We start from the raw sequence: 18805 nt of genomic DNA, 5'->3' as shown, positions 1-18805 counted from the left end.
CATTCTCAAGTTATAGATCTATTACAGACTTTGACATTTGACCTCTTGACCCCAAAATTTAATCACTTATTCTTTACATCAGTATACATATGTGTACCAAGTTTGAATTGGATCACTTCAGGCATTCTCAAGTTATAGATCTATTACAGACTTTGACATTTGACCTCTTGACCCCAAAATGTAATCACTTATTCTTTACATCAGTATACATATGTGTACCAAGTTTGAATTGGATCACTTCAGGCATTCTCAAGTTATAGATCTATTACAGACTTTGACCTTTGACCTCTTGACTCCAAATTATTACCAGTTAATCTTTACATCATTATACATACCTGCACCAAGTTTGAATGATATCACTTCAGCTGTTCTCAAATTATGGACCTATTAAAACTTTGACCTTTGAACTTTGCCCCCAAAATCTAATCAGTTAATCTTTACATCATTGTACATACCTGCACCAAGTTTGACTAAGATCCCTTCAGCCATCTCAAGTTATCACGGTAACGAAGACCTATCACGGACAGCCAGACGGTCAACCTGAAAACATAATGTCGGCGAAGGCATAACTAGCACAGCACTCGGTAGAGCACAAACCTCCGCCAGGCTGAACAGCTTATGCTTTGTATCCCAATGATAGGCCGGATCTGAATTCGGACCTAAACCAAAATCTAAATGGCTTGTTCTTGTCGCCTAACCAACTCGTCCACCAAGTTTAGTCATAACTCGTCCATAACTTTTTAAAATATCATGTTATATAATCGCTTTTAGCCCGATCTCTCAATGGTGAAGAACCACTGAATAATTAAATAATTATCGTATCCGAATCCATATTCAGATCTTCACCAAAATCAAATCGATTCGTCCTTGTCACACACACAATTGATCCACCAAGTTTAGTCCAAATCCGTCCATAACTTTTTGAGATATCATGCTATGTATCGGTTTTAGCCATATCACTCAATGGTGAAGAATCACTTATGAATTAAATAATTCTCTTACCCGAATCCATATGCAGATGTTCGCCAAAATCGCATCGAATCGTCCTTGTCAGACACCCAAACGGTCCACCAAGTTTCGTCCAAATCGGTCCATGACTTTTTGAGATATCCTGCTATTTACCGTTTTTATTATTTATCGTGAGATATCCTGCTCCTGCTATATATTTGAGATATCCCTATCTCCCAATGGTGAAGAATCACTTATGAAATGATACTAGCCGGATCCGAATCCGGATCTTCACCAAAATCTAATCAATTCGTCCGTGTTACATACACTAGCTCTCCGACAAATTTTGTTTGAATCCGTCCACAACCTTTTGAGATATCTTGTTCACAGTCAGACAGACAAACAAACAGACAAACAGACAGACAGACAGGGGTGAAAACATAACCTCCATCCACCTTCATTGTTGGAGGTAAAAATCAAATGGAAATTGATGATTTTATGATTTCTGACCTTTGACCTTTTGATCTAAAAAAAAATCGCCTTCTAACTTTTGATTAGTGAACCAATTAAGTGACCCAATAAGCAAATTCTTAAAATTTCAGGTCAATTGGATGGACATTGATGATTTTATGTGATGCTGACCTTTGACCTTTTGACCACATAATTAACCTGCCTATTCTGCCATATTCTCTTAAGAAAGCTTTGTTGAAAATTTGATGACAAAACTCTAATGGTAAAAAGTTACGGCCCGGACAGACACAGACAGACATACAGAAGTGATTGCAAAAGCCTGTCCCACTCTGCGCGGGGAACGGGCCGCTTAAGCCGCCAGTTGTAACTTCAATTTTTTACAACTGAACGTCAAAACTGTTAACACATCACTTTCCTGTACTTCCAGAGGCCGCAGCAAAGGTTATTCAAGGCCTAGAAGATGCAACGTCAAACGAGGGGTCTGGAGTAACCTTAATCTGTACGTTTTCCCGTTTGGACGATACTGTAATCTGGCTCCATGGTCAGAGGCAAGTAAATGACTCAAAGCGAATAAAATTGACCCATAAGGATGGACAAGCTCAGCTGAAGATCTCACATCTCCGCCTTGATGATGCCGGTACTTACGTCTGCCAGATTGGTGAGGTCCAGTCTTCGGCCATCCTCACTGTACGACGTAAGTTTTTCACATGTCTCGTAACTAGTCACCTGCTTTAAACCAATCTTAGAGATTCCAGCAGTAAGATTGATGGAAGATGCTTCTCATCTGATGCTGTTATGCACTTGGAAACAAAATTCGTGCTTCGCAGCCCTCACAACAATCCCCTAAAACTTGTCATGACAGAAACCTAATGAGCACCTCATTTCATCCTCTTTCTCTTGATTCTACTTTTGCTGCATCGACTCACCTATAATTGGTTGGATCTGTTTTTCCACCCTTTCACTGCAGTGTTTCACTACTCCTATCCCTCCGAACCATATCTTCTTACCTTGTGTCAATCACCCTCCATCCTGACCTTTGTTCTTTCTTACCTCGATTAACCCTCCCAACCTTATCTTCTTACCTTGTATCAATCACCCTCCATCCTGACCTTTGTTCTTTCTTACCTCGATTAACCCTCCGAACCATATCTTCTTACCTTGTGTCAATCACCCTCCATCCTGACCTTTATTCTTTCTTACCTCGATTAACCCTCCCAACCTTATCTTCTTACCTTGTATCAATCAGCCTCCATCCTGACCTTTGTTCTTTCTTACCTCGATTAATCCTCCGAACCATATCTTCTTACCTTGTGTCAATCACCCTCCATCCTCACCTTTGTTCTTTCTTACCTCGATTAACCCTCCCAACCTTATCTTCTTACCTTGTATCAATCACCCTCCATCTTGACTGTTGTTCTTTCTTACCTCGATTAACCCTCCCAACCGAATCTTACCTCGATTAACCCTCCCAACCCATCCCTCTCTGTACCCACCGTACCCAGTCAGACCCAGCTGCTCCGGGACTCTGTCCTTTCCTCCTGACAAGGTGGAAAAGTTTCTGTCAACCCTCGACTCTGATTCTGCAACTGGACCTGACGGCATCAGCCCACGGGTCCTAAAATCCTGTTCTTCCGCTCTTTCACTCCCTCTCTCTGTTCTCTTCACCCTCTCTTTTGCTCAAGGTCATCTGCCATCTGCTTGGAAATCTGCCAACATCACCGCTTTGAACAAAAAAGGTGCAAAAACAGATCCCAGCAACTACAGACCAAACAGCCTTCTCCCGATTATCAGCAAAGTCATGGAATCCATCATTGCTTCAGATATGAAATCTTTCCTCTTCTCCAATGGCTTGATCTCTGATCATCAATTTGGTTTCAGACCCGGTCACTCTACTCTGGACATGCTGCTTCTGCTTTCTCAACAATGGATGGAGGTCCTCAATGCCAAACAGGAAATTAGAGCTGTCTCCCTTGACATATCACGTGCCTTCGATACGGTCTGGCACCCCGCTCTGCTCACCAAACTCTCCTCTTTTGGTATCCATGGAAATCTCCACGCATGGCTGGCGGACCTCCTCTCTAGTCGCAGTCAACGTGTGGCCCTGAATGGGTTTCTCTCATCTCCTCTTCCTGTTCAGGCTGGAGTTCCCCAAGGCAGTGTTCTGGGCCCTGTGCTTTTTCTGGTCTTCATCAATGATCTCTCTGACTCTCTTGAAAATCCTCTCTATCTCTTTGCTGATGACTCTACTCTCTGTCGCTCCATTCTTCATCCCTCAGATCGGCAGTCTGCAGCCTCCTCACTCTCTGCAGACCTGGACAAAATCACAGACTGGGCAAACAAGTGGAACATGTCTTTCAATCCTGACAAATCTCACACTCTTACGATGTCTCTCCGAAAAGACCGACTGGACAACCCTCCCATCCACTTTCTGAATAATCCTCTCCAAGAAGTTCTGTCACTCAAGCTTTTGGGTCTCACTATCTGCCATGATCTTTCCTGGGAAAACCACATTTCAAATCTGGCCTCCAAAGCCAGTCGCCGACTGGGCATCCTCCATTGTGTGAAGTCCTTCCTTGGCACACCTGGGCTCCTCACCACATACAAGGCTTTCATCCGCAGCTCAATGGAATACTGCTCTCCCCTCTGGGCTGGTGCTCTTGCCTCACACCTAGCTCGTCTTCACGCTGTTGAAACCAAAGCATTCAGAATCATTGGAATCTCCCGCGATGAAGCTAACTCCAAGGGCCTCTCACTCACTCACCGCAGGCAGGTTGGTGGTCTTTCCGTCTCTACCGACGCCTCTCTGGCCTTGCCCCCCCCCCCAGCTCTCTGTGGGCTCTGTCCCATAAATATTCCTACAGGTCGCACAAGATCTGCCTGCAACCCTCTTATGGTTAAACTGCCAAAAGCAAGACTCTCTGCTCACCTTCACTCCTTCCTTCCTCTTTTCTCCAACCTCTTGAACAAACTCCCTCACTCTCTTCAATCCCACTCCACCCTCCAGGTCTTTAAAACAGTTGTTCACCACCATCTCTTATCTTCCTCCATCCAAAACCTTGATCTTTTCTACCCCCGCTAATTGCACCCCAATTCCACTTTTTTGAAATACCAACTTCTGTCCAGGAGGTCCTTGGTGTCCTTGTGTTTCATACTTCTCCCACCCCCCCCCCCTTCCCACGCCTCCTACCCCCAAGCCCTCTCCCTCCCACACATCTCCCTGCTCTTAAATGTTGTGTGCTCTCAAGTGTTTGTGTGCTTCCCCTTCTCTTGTCTTCCGCTCCCTCTTTTTATATATTTTGTTTGTCTGCTTGATTTGTTTGTGAGGTAAACGTCAGCTCTTTCACGAGCCTCGATTCAGTATACAAAAAAAACAAACAAACAAAAAAAAAACCTTATCTTCTTACCTTGTATCAATCACCCTCCATCCTGACTGTTGTTCTTTCTTACCTCCATTAACCCTCCCAACCTTATCTTCTTACCTTGTATCAATCACCCTCCATCCTGACCTTTGTTCTTTCTTACCTCTATTAACCCTCCTCACCTTACCCTCTTACCTTATATCACCCTTCATCCTGACCTTTGTTCTTTCTTACCGACATGAACCCTCCTAACCGTACCCTCTTACCTTGTATCACCCTCCGTCATGATCTTTGTTCTTTCTTACCTCCATTAACCCTCCTAACCTTACCCTCTTACCTTATATCACCCTTCATCCTGACCTTTGTTCTTTCTGACCTCCATTAACCCTCCTAACCGTACCCTCTTACCTGTATCACCCTTCGTCATGATCTTTGTTCTATGTTACCTTCACTAACCCTCCTATCCCTCCTAACCGTACCCCCTTACCTTGTATCAATCACCCTCCATCCTGACCTTTGTTCTTTCTTACCTCGATTAACCCTCCCAACCTTATCTTCTTACCTTGTATCAATCACCCTCCATCCTGACCTTTGTTCTTTCTCACCTCGATTAACCCTCCCAACCGTATCTTCTTACCTTGTATCAATCACCCTCCATCCTGACTGTTGTTCTTTCTTACCTCCATTAACCCTTCCAACCTTATCTTCTTACCTTGTATCAATCACCCTCCATCCTGACCTTTGTTCTTTCTTACCTCGATTAACCCTCCCAACCTTATATTCTTACCTTGTATCAATCACCCTCCATCCTGACTGGTGTTCTTTCTTACCTCCATTAACCCTCCCAACCTTATCTTCTTACCTTGTATCAATCACCCTCCATCCTGACCTTTGTTCTTTCTTACCTCAATTAACCCTCCTAACCTTACCCTCTTACCTTATATCACCCTTCATCCTGACCTTTGTTCTTTCTTACCGACATGAACCCTCCTAACCTTACCCTCTTACCTTGTATCACCCTCGGTCATGATCTTTGTTCTTTCTTACCTCCATTAACCCTCCTAACCTTACCCTCTTACCTTATAGCACCCTTCATCCTGACCTTTGTTCTTTCTTACCGACATGAACCCTCCTAACCTTACCCTCTTACCTTGTATCACCCTTCGTCATGATCTTTGTTCTATGTTACCTTCACTAATCCTCCTATCCCTCCTAACCGTACCCTCTTACCTTGTATCAATCACCCTCCATCCTGACCTTTGTTCTTTCTTACCTCCATTAACCCTCCCAACCTTATCTTCTTACCTTGTATCACCCTCCATGCTGACCTTTGTTCTTTCTTACCTCCATTAACCCTCCTCACCTTACCCTCTTACCTTATATCACCCTCCGTCATGATCTTTGTTCTTTCTTACCTCCATTAACCCTCCTAACCGTACCCTCTTACCTTGTATCACCCTCCGTCATGATCTTTGTTCTTTCTTACCCCCATTAACCCTCCTAACCTTACCCTCTTAACTTGTATCACCCTCCGTCATGATCTTTGTTCTTTCTAACCCCCATTAACCCTCCTAACCTTACCCTCTTAACTTGTATCACTCTCCATCCTGACCTTTGTTCTTTCTTACCTCCATTAACCCTCCTAACCGTACCCTCTTACCTTGTATCACCCTCCGTCATGATCTTTGTTCTATGTTACCTTCACTAACCCTCCTATCCCTCCTAACCGTACCCTCTTACCTTCATCCTGACCTTTGTTCTTTCTTACGCCCATTAACCCTGTGTCCAAGTCTATCCTTTTACTCTTTCCTTTACTCCTTCAACATTCCAGCCCATTGCAATGTCACATCCTTTCCCATCTTTTCCACATTTATCCATGAATCATGTTCTCCTATAAAAGATGGTATTAATTCTCCAATGTAACGCTCACATGTACATTTGCATCCTCCTTCTGTTTGCTCCTTTCTTCCATCATTTATTGATCCCTTATTTATCCTTCAGCCTTCCCAGGAGCCTCAATATTTGTTTCACAAAATGACAATATCTGATGACTTGATCCATTTTTGCTCTTGATCTTTAAATCTCTATATCAGGAAGTTCACAATAAATCTCACAATTCATATCTGACAGCTTTGGAAGTAACTGCCCAGCGAGGCCTGGAATGCGTCGAAGCTGACGAGGGTGGAATCGCGAAGTTCTTCTGCGAGGTGTCTCTTGCGGACCTTGAGGCCCAGTGGTTCCTGAACGGCGTGCAGTTGTTTTCCAATGATCACACCAAGATCGCACAGGAGGGATGCAAGCATGCACTTACTCTCAGTTGCCTTTCGTCCATTCATACAGGAACGATCACATTCAAAGCACGCACGCTGGTAGAGACAGCTGAGCTACAGGTGAAAGGTGAGTCTGAAAGTGGCAAATCCCATAAACTTCTCAGTCCTTGCTTTATTCTTCTTTTTAAGTGGTTTATTCTTTCCATAATAATCCTTGCCTGAAATTTTTTATTTGAGAAGTAAGCTGCAAGTTGATTTATTTTACGAATCGTGAACATGGTAATGTACAGGTAGGTGGTGGACAACAAATTGGAAACACCTGGGTAAATGAGGGACACCAAGTAACGGTCTCCACGCAGGTAAGGCCCATGTGTTAATTAAGCAAATAACATCCCAGCATGCTTCGGGTCATGTATGAAAATGCTGCACAGGCCTGGTTGCCTAGCACGGCTACAAGACCGCTAACATGGCTGCTAGAGGAGATCTCCCCAATGCCCCCATCCACAGAGCAGTGTGGTCGCCCAATGGTTTGATGAGCATGACACTGATGTTATCCATATGTCATGGCCTTCTCAGTCACCAGTTCTGAACCAAATCGAGAATTTATAGGATATTCTGGAACGACGACTGACCTGACAAAACGTTTTCCACCTCCATCAAACAGGTGTGTTTTCACCCTCCCGAAATAGGTATTTGCTCCCTCCTCCAAAACTACACACAATTTTGACGAAACTTGACTACAACCTTCATCACATGTGATGTACCAAAGTTTTTTCATGGCATAAAAATATCAGGGTCTTAAGGGGTCTGCGGTGGAGGGTTGGAGGGAGGAAGTGAAAGGGGGGGGGGGGGGGGAGAGGGGAGGTGGAAGGTTTGAGTGATTATTGCTCCTGATCCAGGTGAGCCTGGCGTTGGCTCAGCGGTTAGGGTGCCGGCTTGGGATTCTCGGATCCTGGGTTCGAATCCTGGTCGATCGCTGAATTAACGCCAGGGGGGTTGACTCAGCCTGTCATCCTTCCAAGGTCGGCAAATTGAGTACCAGCTTGCTGGGATGAATGATCCCGGTGTGTACCCCGATTCAGAATATGCACACTGTATCCCTGCGCATCGTAAGAGCGTGACCAAGGGTTGGCGTCAGGAAGGGCATCCGGCCATAAAAAAACTTTGTCTCAAAAAACAGGGAACCATGATTGTCATGGGGCCCGCAAGGCCAACCCCCGCTCTAGCGGGGAAAAATGGCCTTAAAACGATCATTCATTCATATATTTATCCAGGTGAGCTTCAGGACTTGCGGTTCTATTTTTGATGATCACTCCAGAGTGCAAATTGATATTGAGATTTTCCCAGATTGAGAAGGATAGGTTCCATTTTATCAGTCCAGAGTCTTATCATTTCCAGATCAGTAGAAAGCAATGCAGCTGCTGTCTGCTCAGCAGAAGATGGGGGTGCTGTACAACTCAATGTGGAATTATCTGCAAAAAGGAAGAGAGGGTTTTAAATAGCATCGGGCAGGTTATTAATACAGATGAGGAACAAGACTAAAGTGGTGTTTTCTGGCTTACTTCTGGATGGACACACACTTGTGCGAGCATTTTTTTTTTTTTTTCCCCTGTATACAACATCGAGGCTCGTGAAACAGCTAACATTAATCACACAGAAAGACAAACCAACACATACAACATATAACATGGGGAGCGGTAGACAAGATGGGGAGAGAGGGGAAAGGACACAAACACAACATTTGAGAGCAGGGACATCGAGAGATCTGTGGGAGGGAGAGGGCTTTGGGGGGGAGGCATGCGAAGGGGGTGGGGGGGGGGGGTGGGAGAGGTATAAAACATATGGACACTGCAAGGACTTCCAGGAAAGAAGTTGGAATTTCTAACAAAGTGGATCTGGGGTGAATTAGCAGGGGTAGAAAAGATCAAGGTTTTGGATGGGGGAAGATAAGAGATGGTGGTGAACAGCTGTTTTAAAGACCTGGAGGGAGGAGTGGGATTGAAGGGAGTGTGGGAGTTTGTTCCAGAGGCGGGAGAAAAGAGGTATGAAAGAGTGAAGGTGAGCAGAGAGCCGAGATTTCGGCAGTTTAACCATCAAAGGGTTGCTGGCAGATCTTGTGCGACCTGCAGGAATATTTGGGGGACAAAGCACAGAGAGAGCTGGGGGAGCAAGGCCGGAGAGGAGTCGGTGGAAGACAGAAAGACCACCTACCTGCCTGCGGTGAGTGAGTGAAAGGCCCTCAGAGATAGCTTCATCGCGGGAGATTCCAATGATTCTGAAAGCTTTGGTTTCAACAGCCTGAAGCCGAGCTAGGTGTGAGGCAGGAGCACCGTCCCAGAGGGGGGAAACAGTATTCCATTGAGCTGTGGATGGAAGCCTTGTATGTGGTGAGGAGCTCAGGTGTGCCAAAGAAAGACCGCACGACAGAGGATGCCCAGTCGGCGACTAGCTTTGGAGGCCAGCTTGGAAATGTGGTTTTCCCAAGAGAGATCATGGCAGATAGTGAGACGCAAAAGCTTGAGCGACAGAACGTCTTGGAGAGGATTGTTGAGAAAGTAGATGGGAGGGTTGTCCAGTCAGTCTTTTCGGAAAGACATAGTAAGAGTGTGAGATTTGTCAGGATTGAAAGACATGTTCCACTTGTTTGACCAGTCTGTGATTTTGTCCAGGTCTTCAGAGAGTGAATTGTACCATGGACGGGAGGCCAACCCCTGCTCTAGCAGGGAAAATGGCCTTTAAAATGCATGTTGTTGTTCAGAGAGTGAGGACGCTGCAGACTGCCGATCTGAGGGAAGAGGAATGGAGCGGCAGAGAGTGGAGTCATCAGCAAAGAGATAGAGAGGATTTTCCAGCGAGTCGGAGAGATCATTGATAAAGACCAGAAAAAGCACAGGGCCCAGAACACTGCCTTGGGGAACTCCAGCCTGAACAGGAAGGGGAGATGAGAGAAATCCATTCAGGGCCACACGTTGACTACGACCAGAGAGGAAGTCCGCAAGCCATGCGTGGAGATTTCCATGGATACCACAGGAGGAGAGTTTGGAGAGCAGAGCTCGGTGCCAGACCGTATCAAAGGCATGTGATATGTCAAGGGAGACAGCTCTGGTTTCCTGTTTGGCATTGAGGACCTCCATCCATTGTTGAGATAGCAGAAGCTGTAGTGAAATCGTATCCGTACTGAACCCGGGTGGGGATGCTCGCTGCTCGCTGTCATTGTTGTCCCCACTAGGGGCGTGACTATAAGACCCGTTGCTGTGTCAGTGCTCCGAGACTTCTCCCTTGTGACATGTTACATCGGTAGCCTCGTTAATGGTACGCCTTTATAGAATATCTAGCTTGCTTGCATTGACTGATATGAATGGCTTTATGAGATGTCGCATCGTATGCTTATTGTGTATTTCTACTTACAGGAATGATGTGATGATCTAAATGCAATTAAACCAAACCGTTGGACTAAAAGTTGTGCGGACCTGAATGGTTTTCCACAACACTTAATTGCATTTATGATCTGCTGACATGGCTGGCAACAAGACGTTGACGGTGTCCATTTTCAGCGCCGACCCACAAGCCACGGACGGAGGCTTGCAACTCAAGCACTGGCTCAAGCAACTGGAGCATCTCTTTAATGAGCCTGATACCGCTCCGACGCCTGCCGCGAAGCTGGCAATATTACACTAAAAAATCGACTACCGGGTCTACCACGCGGTCGCTCAATGCACGACGTATGATCTTACCGTCGCGGAGCTCAAGCGGCTTTATATAAAAGAAAAAAGCCCTGTGTATGCGCGTTATTTGCTGCAGACGCGACGGCAGCAACCCAACGAGCCTATGGATCATTACGCCCAGGAGCTCCGGCAGCTCATGCTGGACAGCGCCCAGCCACGGACTCCCGAGCAGGCTAAAGATGATCGACTTTTAGATGCCTTCATAGCAGGGGTCTCCTCTCAGGAACTACGTCTCAAACTCTTGGAGAAGACCGACCTGACCTTCGCTACGGCGGTTGAGCAAGCGACGGTGTATACTGAAGCGCGGATGCAATCGAACGCCTATGATCGCACGCGCCTTTTGGCGGGCACCTCACTACACGCCCGGCCGGAGAGGACCACTGACGAGGACGTGGATCCGCCTGCTGAACTCCGGGATGCTCCGGAGGATGACCCTACCCTGACAGCTGCCGTTACGACCAGCAGACCCAAGGCCTTGCGCGGGGCCGCATGTTTTTTTTGTGGAGGGCCTCGTCATGCCCGAGTCGTGTGTCCGGCACGTGACGCTATTTGCCATTTGTGCTCGCTAAAGGGACATTACGCGAAAGTGTGCAAGAAATCGGCACGCGGCTCGCGGCCCTTCGACTCGCGCAGCCGCGGTCGCGCAGGCGCGGCAACCTTGAACGGGCTTGTAGCAGAACCCACGAGCCCAGCGCCTTACCCGTCTTCGAAGGAGAGGGCCCCTCGCTGCGGCCCGCTGGGCGCTCAGACAACCTTGACTGGCGCCACCGGAAAGCCACCACCGTCTCATTCTCCATCGGGGACAAAGGCCGCGTCCTTGGCCAAACCTCGAGCCACGCAAGGGAAGAAACAGCTTTCGAATACTACGGAAGCCTTTTGTCAAAGCGACCAAACGAAAAAGGCGATTTCGAATACTACTACGGAAGCCTTTTGTCAAAGCGACCAAACGAAAAAGGCGATTTCGAATACTACGGAAGCCTTTTGTCAAAGCGACCAAACGAAAAAGGTGATTTCGGCTACAACGGAAGCCTTTATCTGCCAGGAGTGTCAAAAGGCGATGCCAAATACTACTGAGGCCTTTTCTCATCGGATTTTGAATCGCGAAACACCGGAATGCTGGGGAAAGCCCTCTGATGACGATAATGGATTCCCCATGGTCAACGCAGACTCCGGCCACGATCGCAAAACTGCTGCTGGTGTAGGATCCACCCGCGAGGCTGGTCCGACCCATTCGGGGGGCTCAGTCCCGCTCCCAGCTGCCTCGTCTGGCCTGGCTCAAGCCCTTATTCCCCTTATGGTTGAGGGCCATTGTGTTCAGGCCTTGGTGGACACCGGATCTACGGATAGTTTTATCGACCAGCGACTTGTGCTCAGGCATGGATGGCGGATCGGGCGGTCTACACGACGGATCTTCATGGCATCCCAGGGACTCCGGCTTAGCACAAAAGGGGAATGCCGATTGAAACTAGTGCTAAAGGGACGGGTTTTCCCTGATGTACACCTTATGGTTTTACCCGCATTATGTGCTGATATTCTGCTAGGACACGATTTTCTTAAGCTGCATGGACGTCTGGTAATGGAGTTCGGTGGGCCTGACACTCTTGTTGTGGGGGCGGACGACGCGCTAACGGTGTGCGCCCTAGCGCAAATGGACGTCCGTCCGCTTTCGCTGTTCCCCAATCTAACCTCCGACTGTACCCCTGTCGCGGTAAAATCGAGACGCTACTCCCGCGCGGACATGCAATTCATTGCGGACGAAACGACTCAGCTCTTGAAAGACGGCATCATAGAACCTAGTAGGTCACCGTGGCGTGCCCAGGTCTTAGTGGTGCGCAGTGAGGCCCATCGCAAACGCATGGTAATCGACTATTCCCAAACGATTAACCGCTTTACACAGCTGGATGCCTACCCCCTTCCGGGGATGGACGCGCTAGTGCAACAGGTGTCCCAGTATTCGGTCTATAGTACTCTCGATCTCCGTAGTGCGTACCACCAGATCCCTATCTCTAGGGCGGATCGTATCTATACCGCTTTCGAGTCGGGGCAGCGGTTGTACCAATTTACACGATTGCCCTTTGGGGTGACGAACGGGGTCGCTTGTTTCCAGAGGGCCATGGATGACCTCGTTGCGCGGGAGCACTTAACCGATGTTTTCGTCTACCTCGATAACCTTACGGTTTGTGGATATGACCAAGGGCACCATGACGCTAATCTGAAGCGCTTCCTTGAGGTCGCGCAACGGTATCACTTAACTATGAACGAGGATAAGTGCCGATACTCCCTACGCACCATAGATCTTCTGGGGTACACCGTGACCCATGGCTCTGTCTCTCCGGATAAGGAACGTCTGCGACCTTTGCTCGACATGGCCCCTCCCTGCGATCGGGCTTCCCTGAAACGCGCCCTTGGGCTGTTCGCCCATTACTCCAAATGGGTGCAAAATTTCTCCGCGAAACTTCGCCCCCTTGTGGCCTGCGACACCTTTCCCCTGAGTTCGGCCGCATTGACGGCCTTTGAAGGACTTAAGACCGACATCGCCCGAGCCGCCGTAGCAACCATTGACGAGAGCGGCTCGTTCGTCCTCGAAAGTGACGCCTCGGATCAGGCCATCGCGGCGACCCTCTCCCAAGGGGGACGTCCCGTGGCTTTCTTTTCACGGACTCTTACCTCCGCTGAGCGGCGGCACTCGTCCGTTGAAAAGGAAGCGTATGCGATCGTCGAGTCTATTCGGCGATGGCGCCCGTACCTACTCGGGCGGAGCTTCCAAATCATCACGGACCAGCAAAGCGTTGCGTTCATGTACGACACCTTACACGCCCAGCGCATTAAGAACGAGAAAATCACTCGCTGGCGTATCGAACTCGCCGACTTCTGTTACACCATCAAATATCGCCCAGGGAAGGATAACCAGGCCGCCGATGCTTTATCGCGCCCCACTACATGTGCTGGTATCACCTCGTTGGAGGGCCTACGGGTGCTGCATGCTACTGCGGGCCATCCCGGCGTAACGCGTTTCGCTCATTTCGTGCGGAGTGGGAATCTCCCTTACTCGATTGACGATATCCGCCGTATCTGTCGCGACTGCGCTATCTGCGCGGAAATCAAACCGCGTTTCTATAACCCCCCTATGGGGACTCTGGTGAAGGCTACACGCCCGTGGGAACGCTTGGCGATGGATTTCAAGGGCCCTTTGCCGGTGTCGAGCGGCTCTCGCTATCTGCTCACTATCGTTGATGAGTACTCACGATTCCCCTTTGCTTATATGTGCGCGGACATGACTGCTGCCACGGTGATGCGTTGCTTACAGAACTTGTTCTCAATGTTCGGTTACCCGGCCTATGTCCATACCGACCGGGGTGCAGTCTTCTTGTCTCAGGAGGTGCGCGGCTATCTGCTCCAAAACAACGTTGCGTCTAGTTACACCACGCCGTATAGACCCCAGGCTAATGGGCAGATCGAACGCTTCAACGGGATTATCTGGAGGGCCGTCATGCTCCATCTCCGGACCCACGGCCGGGGCCTCGATAAATGGGCTTGGTCGCTACCTGCGGCGTTGAACTCAATCCGGGCACTCCTGAGTACGGCAACTAACCAAACTCCCCACGAGCGTCTTTTCCACCACCCCAGGAGCTCGGGGTGTATACGGTCTTTGCCCAGTTGGCTCGCTGGGCCCGGGCCGGCCTACCTTAAACGGGCAGTTCGCGCGAGCAAGTACGACCCCCTTGTGGACAAAGTGCAGATTCTCCAGGCTAATCCTGAGCATGCTCGTGTGATGACGTCTGATGGTCGTGAGACTACTGTCTCCGTTCGTCATCTTGCCCCTTGCGGGGTCGACGACCTTAGTAGGGAATCGGACGAACCAGTCGAACCCGTCTATGAGACTATGACCTCTCCCGACGCTCCCATCGCCGACAGTCCACCGACCCTCCCCCCGTCGAGACTGCCCGGGTCCGACGACTTGGCGTTACCCCCTTCATCACCCGACCCTGTTGACGCCTCTGACACCGGGGATACAGGGTTACGAGACGCCGTACCCGGGGAATTTCGGACGCGTGCTGGCAGAGAAATTCGCCGCCCGGCCCGCTACGGTTGGGCCGACTAATACTCCGCGCCCATGCTGACGCTCACTCGCTTTTAGCCACGCGGCCGTATAATTCTGACGGGGGGTGAATGTAGTGAAATCGTATCCGTACTGAACCCGGGTGGGGATGCTCGCTGCTCGCTGTCATTGTTGTCCCCACTAGGGGCGTGACTATAAGACCCGTTGCTGTGTCAGTGCTCCGAGACTTCTCCCTTGTGACATGTTACATCGGTAGCCTCGTTAATGGTACGCCTTTATAGAATATCTAGCTTGCTTGCATTGACTGATATGAATGGCTTTATGAGATGTCGCATCGTATGCTTATTGTGTATTTCTACTTACAGGAATGATGTGATGATCTAAATGCAATTAAACCAAACCGTTGGACTAAAAGTTGTGCGGACCTGAATGGTTTTCCACAACAGAAGCAGCATGTCCAGAGTAGAATGACCGGGTCTGAAACCAAATTGATGATCGGAGATCAAGCCATTGGAGAAGAGGAAGGACTGGATATCCGAAGCAATGATGGATTCTAGGACTTTGCTGATAATTGGGAGCAGGCTGATTGGTCTGAAGTTGCAAGGATCTGTTTTAGCACCTTTTTGTGTAAAGCGGTAATGTTTGCTGATTTCCAAGATGCGGGCAGATGACCTTGAGCAAAAGAGAGGCTGAAAAGAACAGAGAGAGTGTGAGATAGAGCGGCAGAGCAGGATTTTAGGACCCGTGGGCTGATGCCGTCTGGTCCAGTTGCAGAATCAGAGTCGAGGTTTGACAAAAACTCCTCCACCTTGTCAGGAGAGAAGGACACCGACTCTAGGAGCAGTTGGGTTCGACTGGGTAAGGATGGAACAGAGAGTGATGGGTTTGGGACACAAGATTTTGAGGCAAACACAGTTGAGGCATTCGGCTTTCTCACGTGCGGTGTCAACTGTGTCGCCATTTGAGGTTAGGGAGGGGGGATGGAGGGGTAACAAACACCAAAAACGGATTTGACCAGACGCCACCAGGATTTGGAGGAAGGAGACAGGTTTGAAAGTTCATTCTTGAGTGTGGAGAGATAGTGCTTCCTGGCACTCCTGAGGGTAGACACACACTTGTTCCGAGCTTGGTGGAAGGAACTGAGATTGCCTTCAGTTGGATTAGCCTTCCAAGAGGCAAAGGCAAGTTGTTTCAGGGCAACTGCCTCACCACAAGATTCAGTGTACCATGGACGGGAGGAAGGGTAAGACAACTGAAGACGAGATGGGATAAATCTGTGCATGAGAGAAAGCAGTTTGCGTTGGAAGAATTCCCAGGAAGAATTGATGTCAGAGGCAGTGTAGATGGGAGACCAGTCCAGATGATTGATGGCTGCTTTAAGAGACCATGCCAGTCGGCCTGATTGAAATGCCAGACTCATCTGGCATTGCAGTGCAAGGAGAGTGAGGAAGAGAGTTTTTGATAAGGATAGGAACCCCACTACCAGGACGAGGCTCAGGTCTGTCATACCGGAGGAGGGAGTAACCAGGAAGAGATATTAAGGAATCAGAGACATCTTGAAGAAGGAAAGTTTCTGTTAAGCAGATCAAGTCTGGATTGTCAGAAGCAACCTGTATGGAGAGATCAGTCAGGTTTGAGCGAAGGCCCCAGATGTTTGAGGTCCATACCATTAATGAAGAGAGAGGGGGAGCATCGGGTACAGGACAGGGGAGGGGTAGTGTAAGATGAAGGATGAGAGGGGGATGTAGGGAGAACAGTTGATAGTGTGTCAGAGATTACAGAAGAGTGACAAGAAAGGGAAGGATGAGGAGGACGAAAGGTTTGATGTTGATGGGATGAGGCACAGTGAGGAGTTGTTTGAGGAGGGGCAGAGGAAAGTAGAAGGTTGGGGGAGGTGGAGGTATGAGATAGAAGGGAGACAAAGTGGGGAGGAGGCAGCTTTGAGGAGGAGGAGGAGGAGGAGGAGGAGGAGGAGGGAGCATTGGAGAGAATGGTATGGGGGGAGATCTGAAGGGGAGGGCTTGGGGGGGAGTTTTGAAGGGGAGAGGTGAGGAGGTGGTTTAGGAGGGGAGGGGCAAGGGTGGAGTTTAGGAGTGTAGGGGCAAGGGGGGGGGATTTGGAGGGGAGGGGCAAGAGGGGAGTTTAGAAAGTGGATAATTAATGAAAGACGAACATTGATAACAAATTGGGTTTATTGTGATTTTCAAGTTAGCAATCCGATTAAGAACGATGGAGGAGGGATGGAATGAATGTGAATTTAGAACATGTCGTGAGGGAGACGTATAAGAGATTGAATTTTTTTTTTTGAAGTGAGGTGAGTTGGAGAAGAAATTGAAAAAAGCCTTTTAAATAGGAAGAAAAACAGCGTGTTGTAATTCACCACTGAATAAAACACTGCAGGGGAAAGTTTAAACATATTTAAATAATATTTAAACAGAACCGTGAAGAACAATCTTATATTCACAAAATACCAATGGGGGGAGGGCCGAGAGGGACAACCATGAGTCACGTGAACAGGGCAAAATGTGGATGGCAAGGACATAATGGGGGCGGGCCGAACAGCACATTTGGACAGAAGTAAACAATGAGACAACAGCACACGTGGAGAAAGGAAAATAAATGTTTTTTGTTTTTTTTTGTTTTTTGGGGGGTGGGGATTTAAAACGTTAGACAAGGAGTAGATGTCCGGGGGAGAAGGAAAAAATCGAAGAACGAAGCAAAACATGAAGTAGGGAACTTAAGTTAACAACCACCGACGGGGGTAGCCTCAGCGTACAAGGCCGCACACGCGGAGCAAACAGAACACGATTAATTAATTACGAGTTAATTACGAGAAATTCAAACCAAAACAAACTATAAACAAACAATAACGCATAGACGATATAATAACGAGTTGAAATTTGACAAACACACGAATGGAAAAATAACTTCGCTTTGGATGCCTGGAGAGAACCAAGCCTCAAGGTAGGAAGCTTCAACAACTAGGCCGCGCGGCACGAAATACTCGACTATTTTATACAGGTATGAAAGATTAACATCGAGAATCTTCCGAGGGACACACTATAGGTACACACGCGTAAGATAAATACAGTTTCGACAAAAATACAATTGTGAACAATTATTTAACTTCGAGCGTGCGTGAAGATCGTGGAACAGCTTCGAAAAACCAATGGAATGAAAGCAAGGTACCCTTAATCAGGATAGCTTTCCAAGCTGAGATCGCAAGCTGCTTAACTGCAACCGCCTCCCCAGAAGATTCAGTACTGGGGTCAAGAGGATGGATAGCAAAGTCACAAGTGGGATGGGATACACCGGTGCATGAGAGAAAGTGGTTTTTGTTAAAGTTTTCCCATGTGGAAAATTAGTTGCTGTGCTGACTGTGGTACAACCCTTTTGTGAGAGGTAAGATTGAAGTCCCTGCCAGTTGATCATGTGGTGTGTGAACAGCCATACTCTGCGTCATTGTGGTTGCTCCCTTACAATGGCCAGAGAGGTGTGGGCCTTGACAAGAAAGTGATCAGAAGTGCCAATGTGATGAGACGAGGGGAAAAATGAGAAATTAGATGGAAAGGTTGGCGCTGTAAGGTCCCAGAGGGCAGATGTACCAGGAATATAAATCCTTCACACATCTTATTTTCCCACATTATAAATGCTCACAAACTGTGTAAATTATGCCTAAATAAGGTGAATGTGGTAGGCACCCACAATGGTCAGAACCCTTGCAGCAATTGTTGTTGTGAGATATGTGTTCATTGTCACCAATTGCACTGAAGAAGTAGTATTTGACATATAACTTTATTAATTTTAATAAATGAGAATAAATTCCGGCTGGGGCCCAGGTGAAAAATCCTGACTTAACCTAGGACTTGAACACAGCAATCTCATGCAGTGACAGTCCACTCAGCTATTGAGTCCTCAGCATCACCTTGGGATTTTCCCACACCAACACTGCAAGCTTTACACTGGCTGAGG

General features: G+C 48.0%; 1 protein-coding gene across 1 annotated transcript in view; it reads left to right on the top strand.

Moving 5' to 3' along the window:
- Positions 1–18805, top strand: part of OBSCN (obscurin, cytoskeletal calmodulin and titin-interacting RhoGEF) — a 377067-nt gene that overhangs the window by 31917 nt on the left and 326345 nt on the right. The window contains exons 11-12 of the mRNA XM_078780751.1: positions 1847–2113; positions 6909–7175. Of these exons, the coding sequence (XP_078636877.1) occupies positions 1847–2113; positions 6909–7175 (534 nt within the window). The remainder of the gene's footprint in view (positions 1–1846; positions 2114–6908; positions 7176–18805) is intronic.

The sequence above is a fragment of the Myxine glutinosa genome, chromosome 6 (assembly GCF_964187855.1).
Source record: "Myxine glutinosa chromosome 6, kmMyxGlut1.1, whole genome shotgun sequence".
NCBI lineage: Eukaryota > Metazoa > Chordata > Myxini > Myxiniformes > Myxinidae > Myxine > Myxine glutinosa.
Note: the sequence above shows the minus strand (reverse complement) of the source record. Positions and strands in the feature narration are given on the sequence as shown.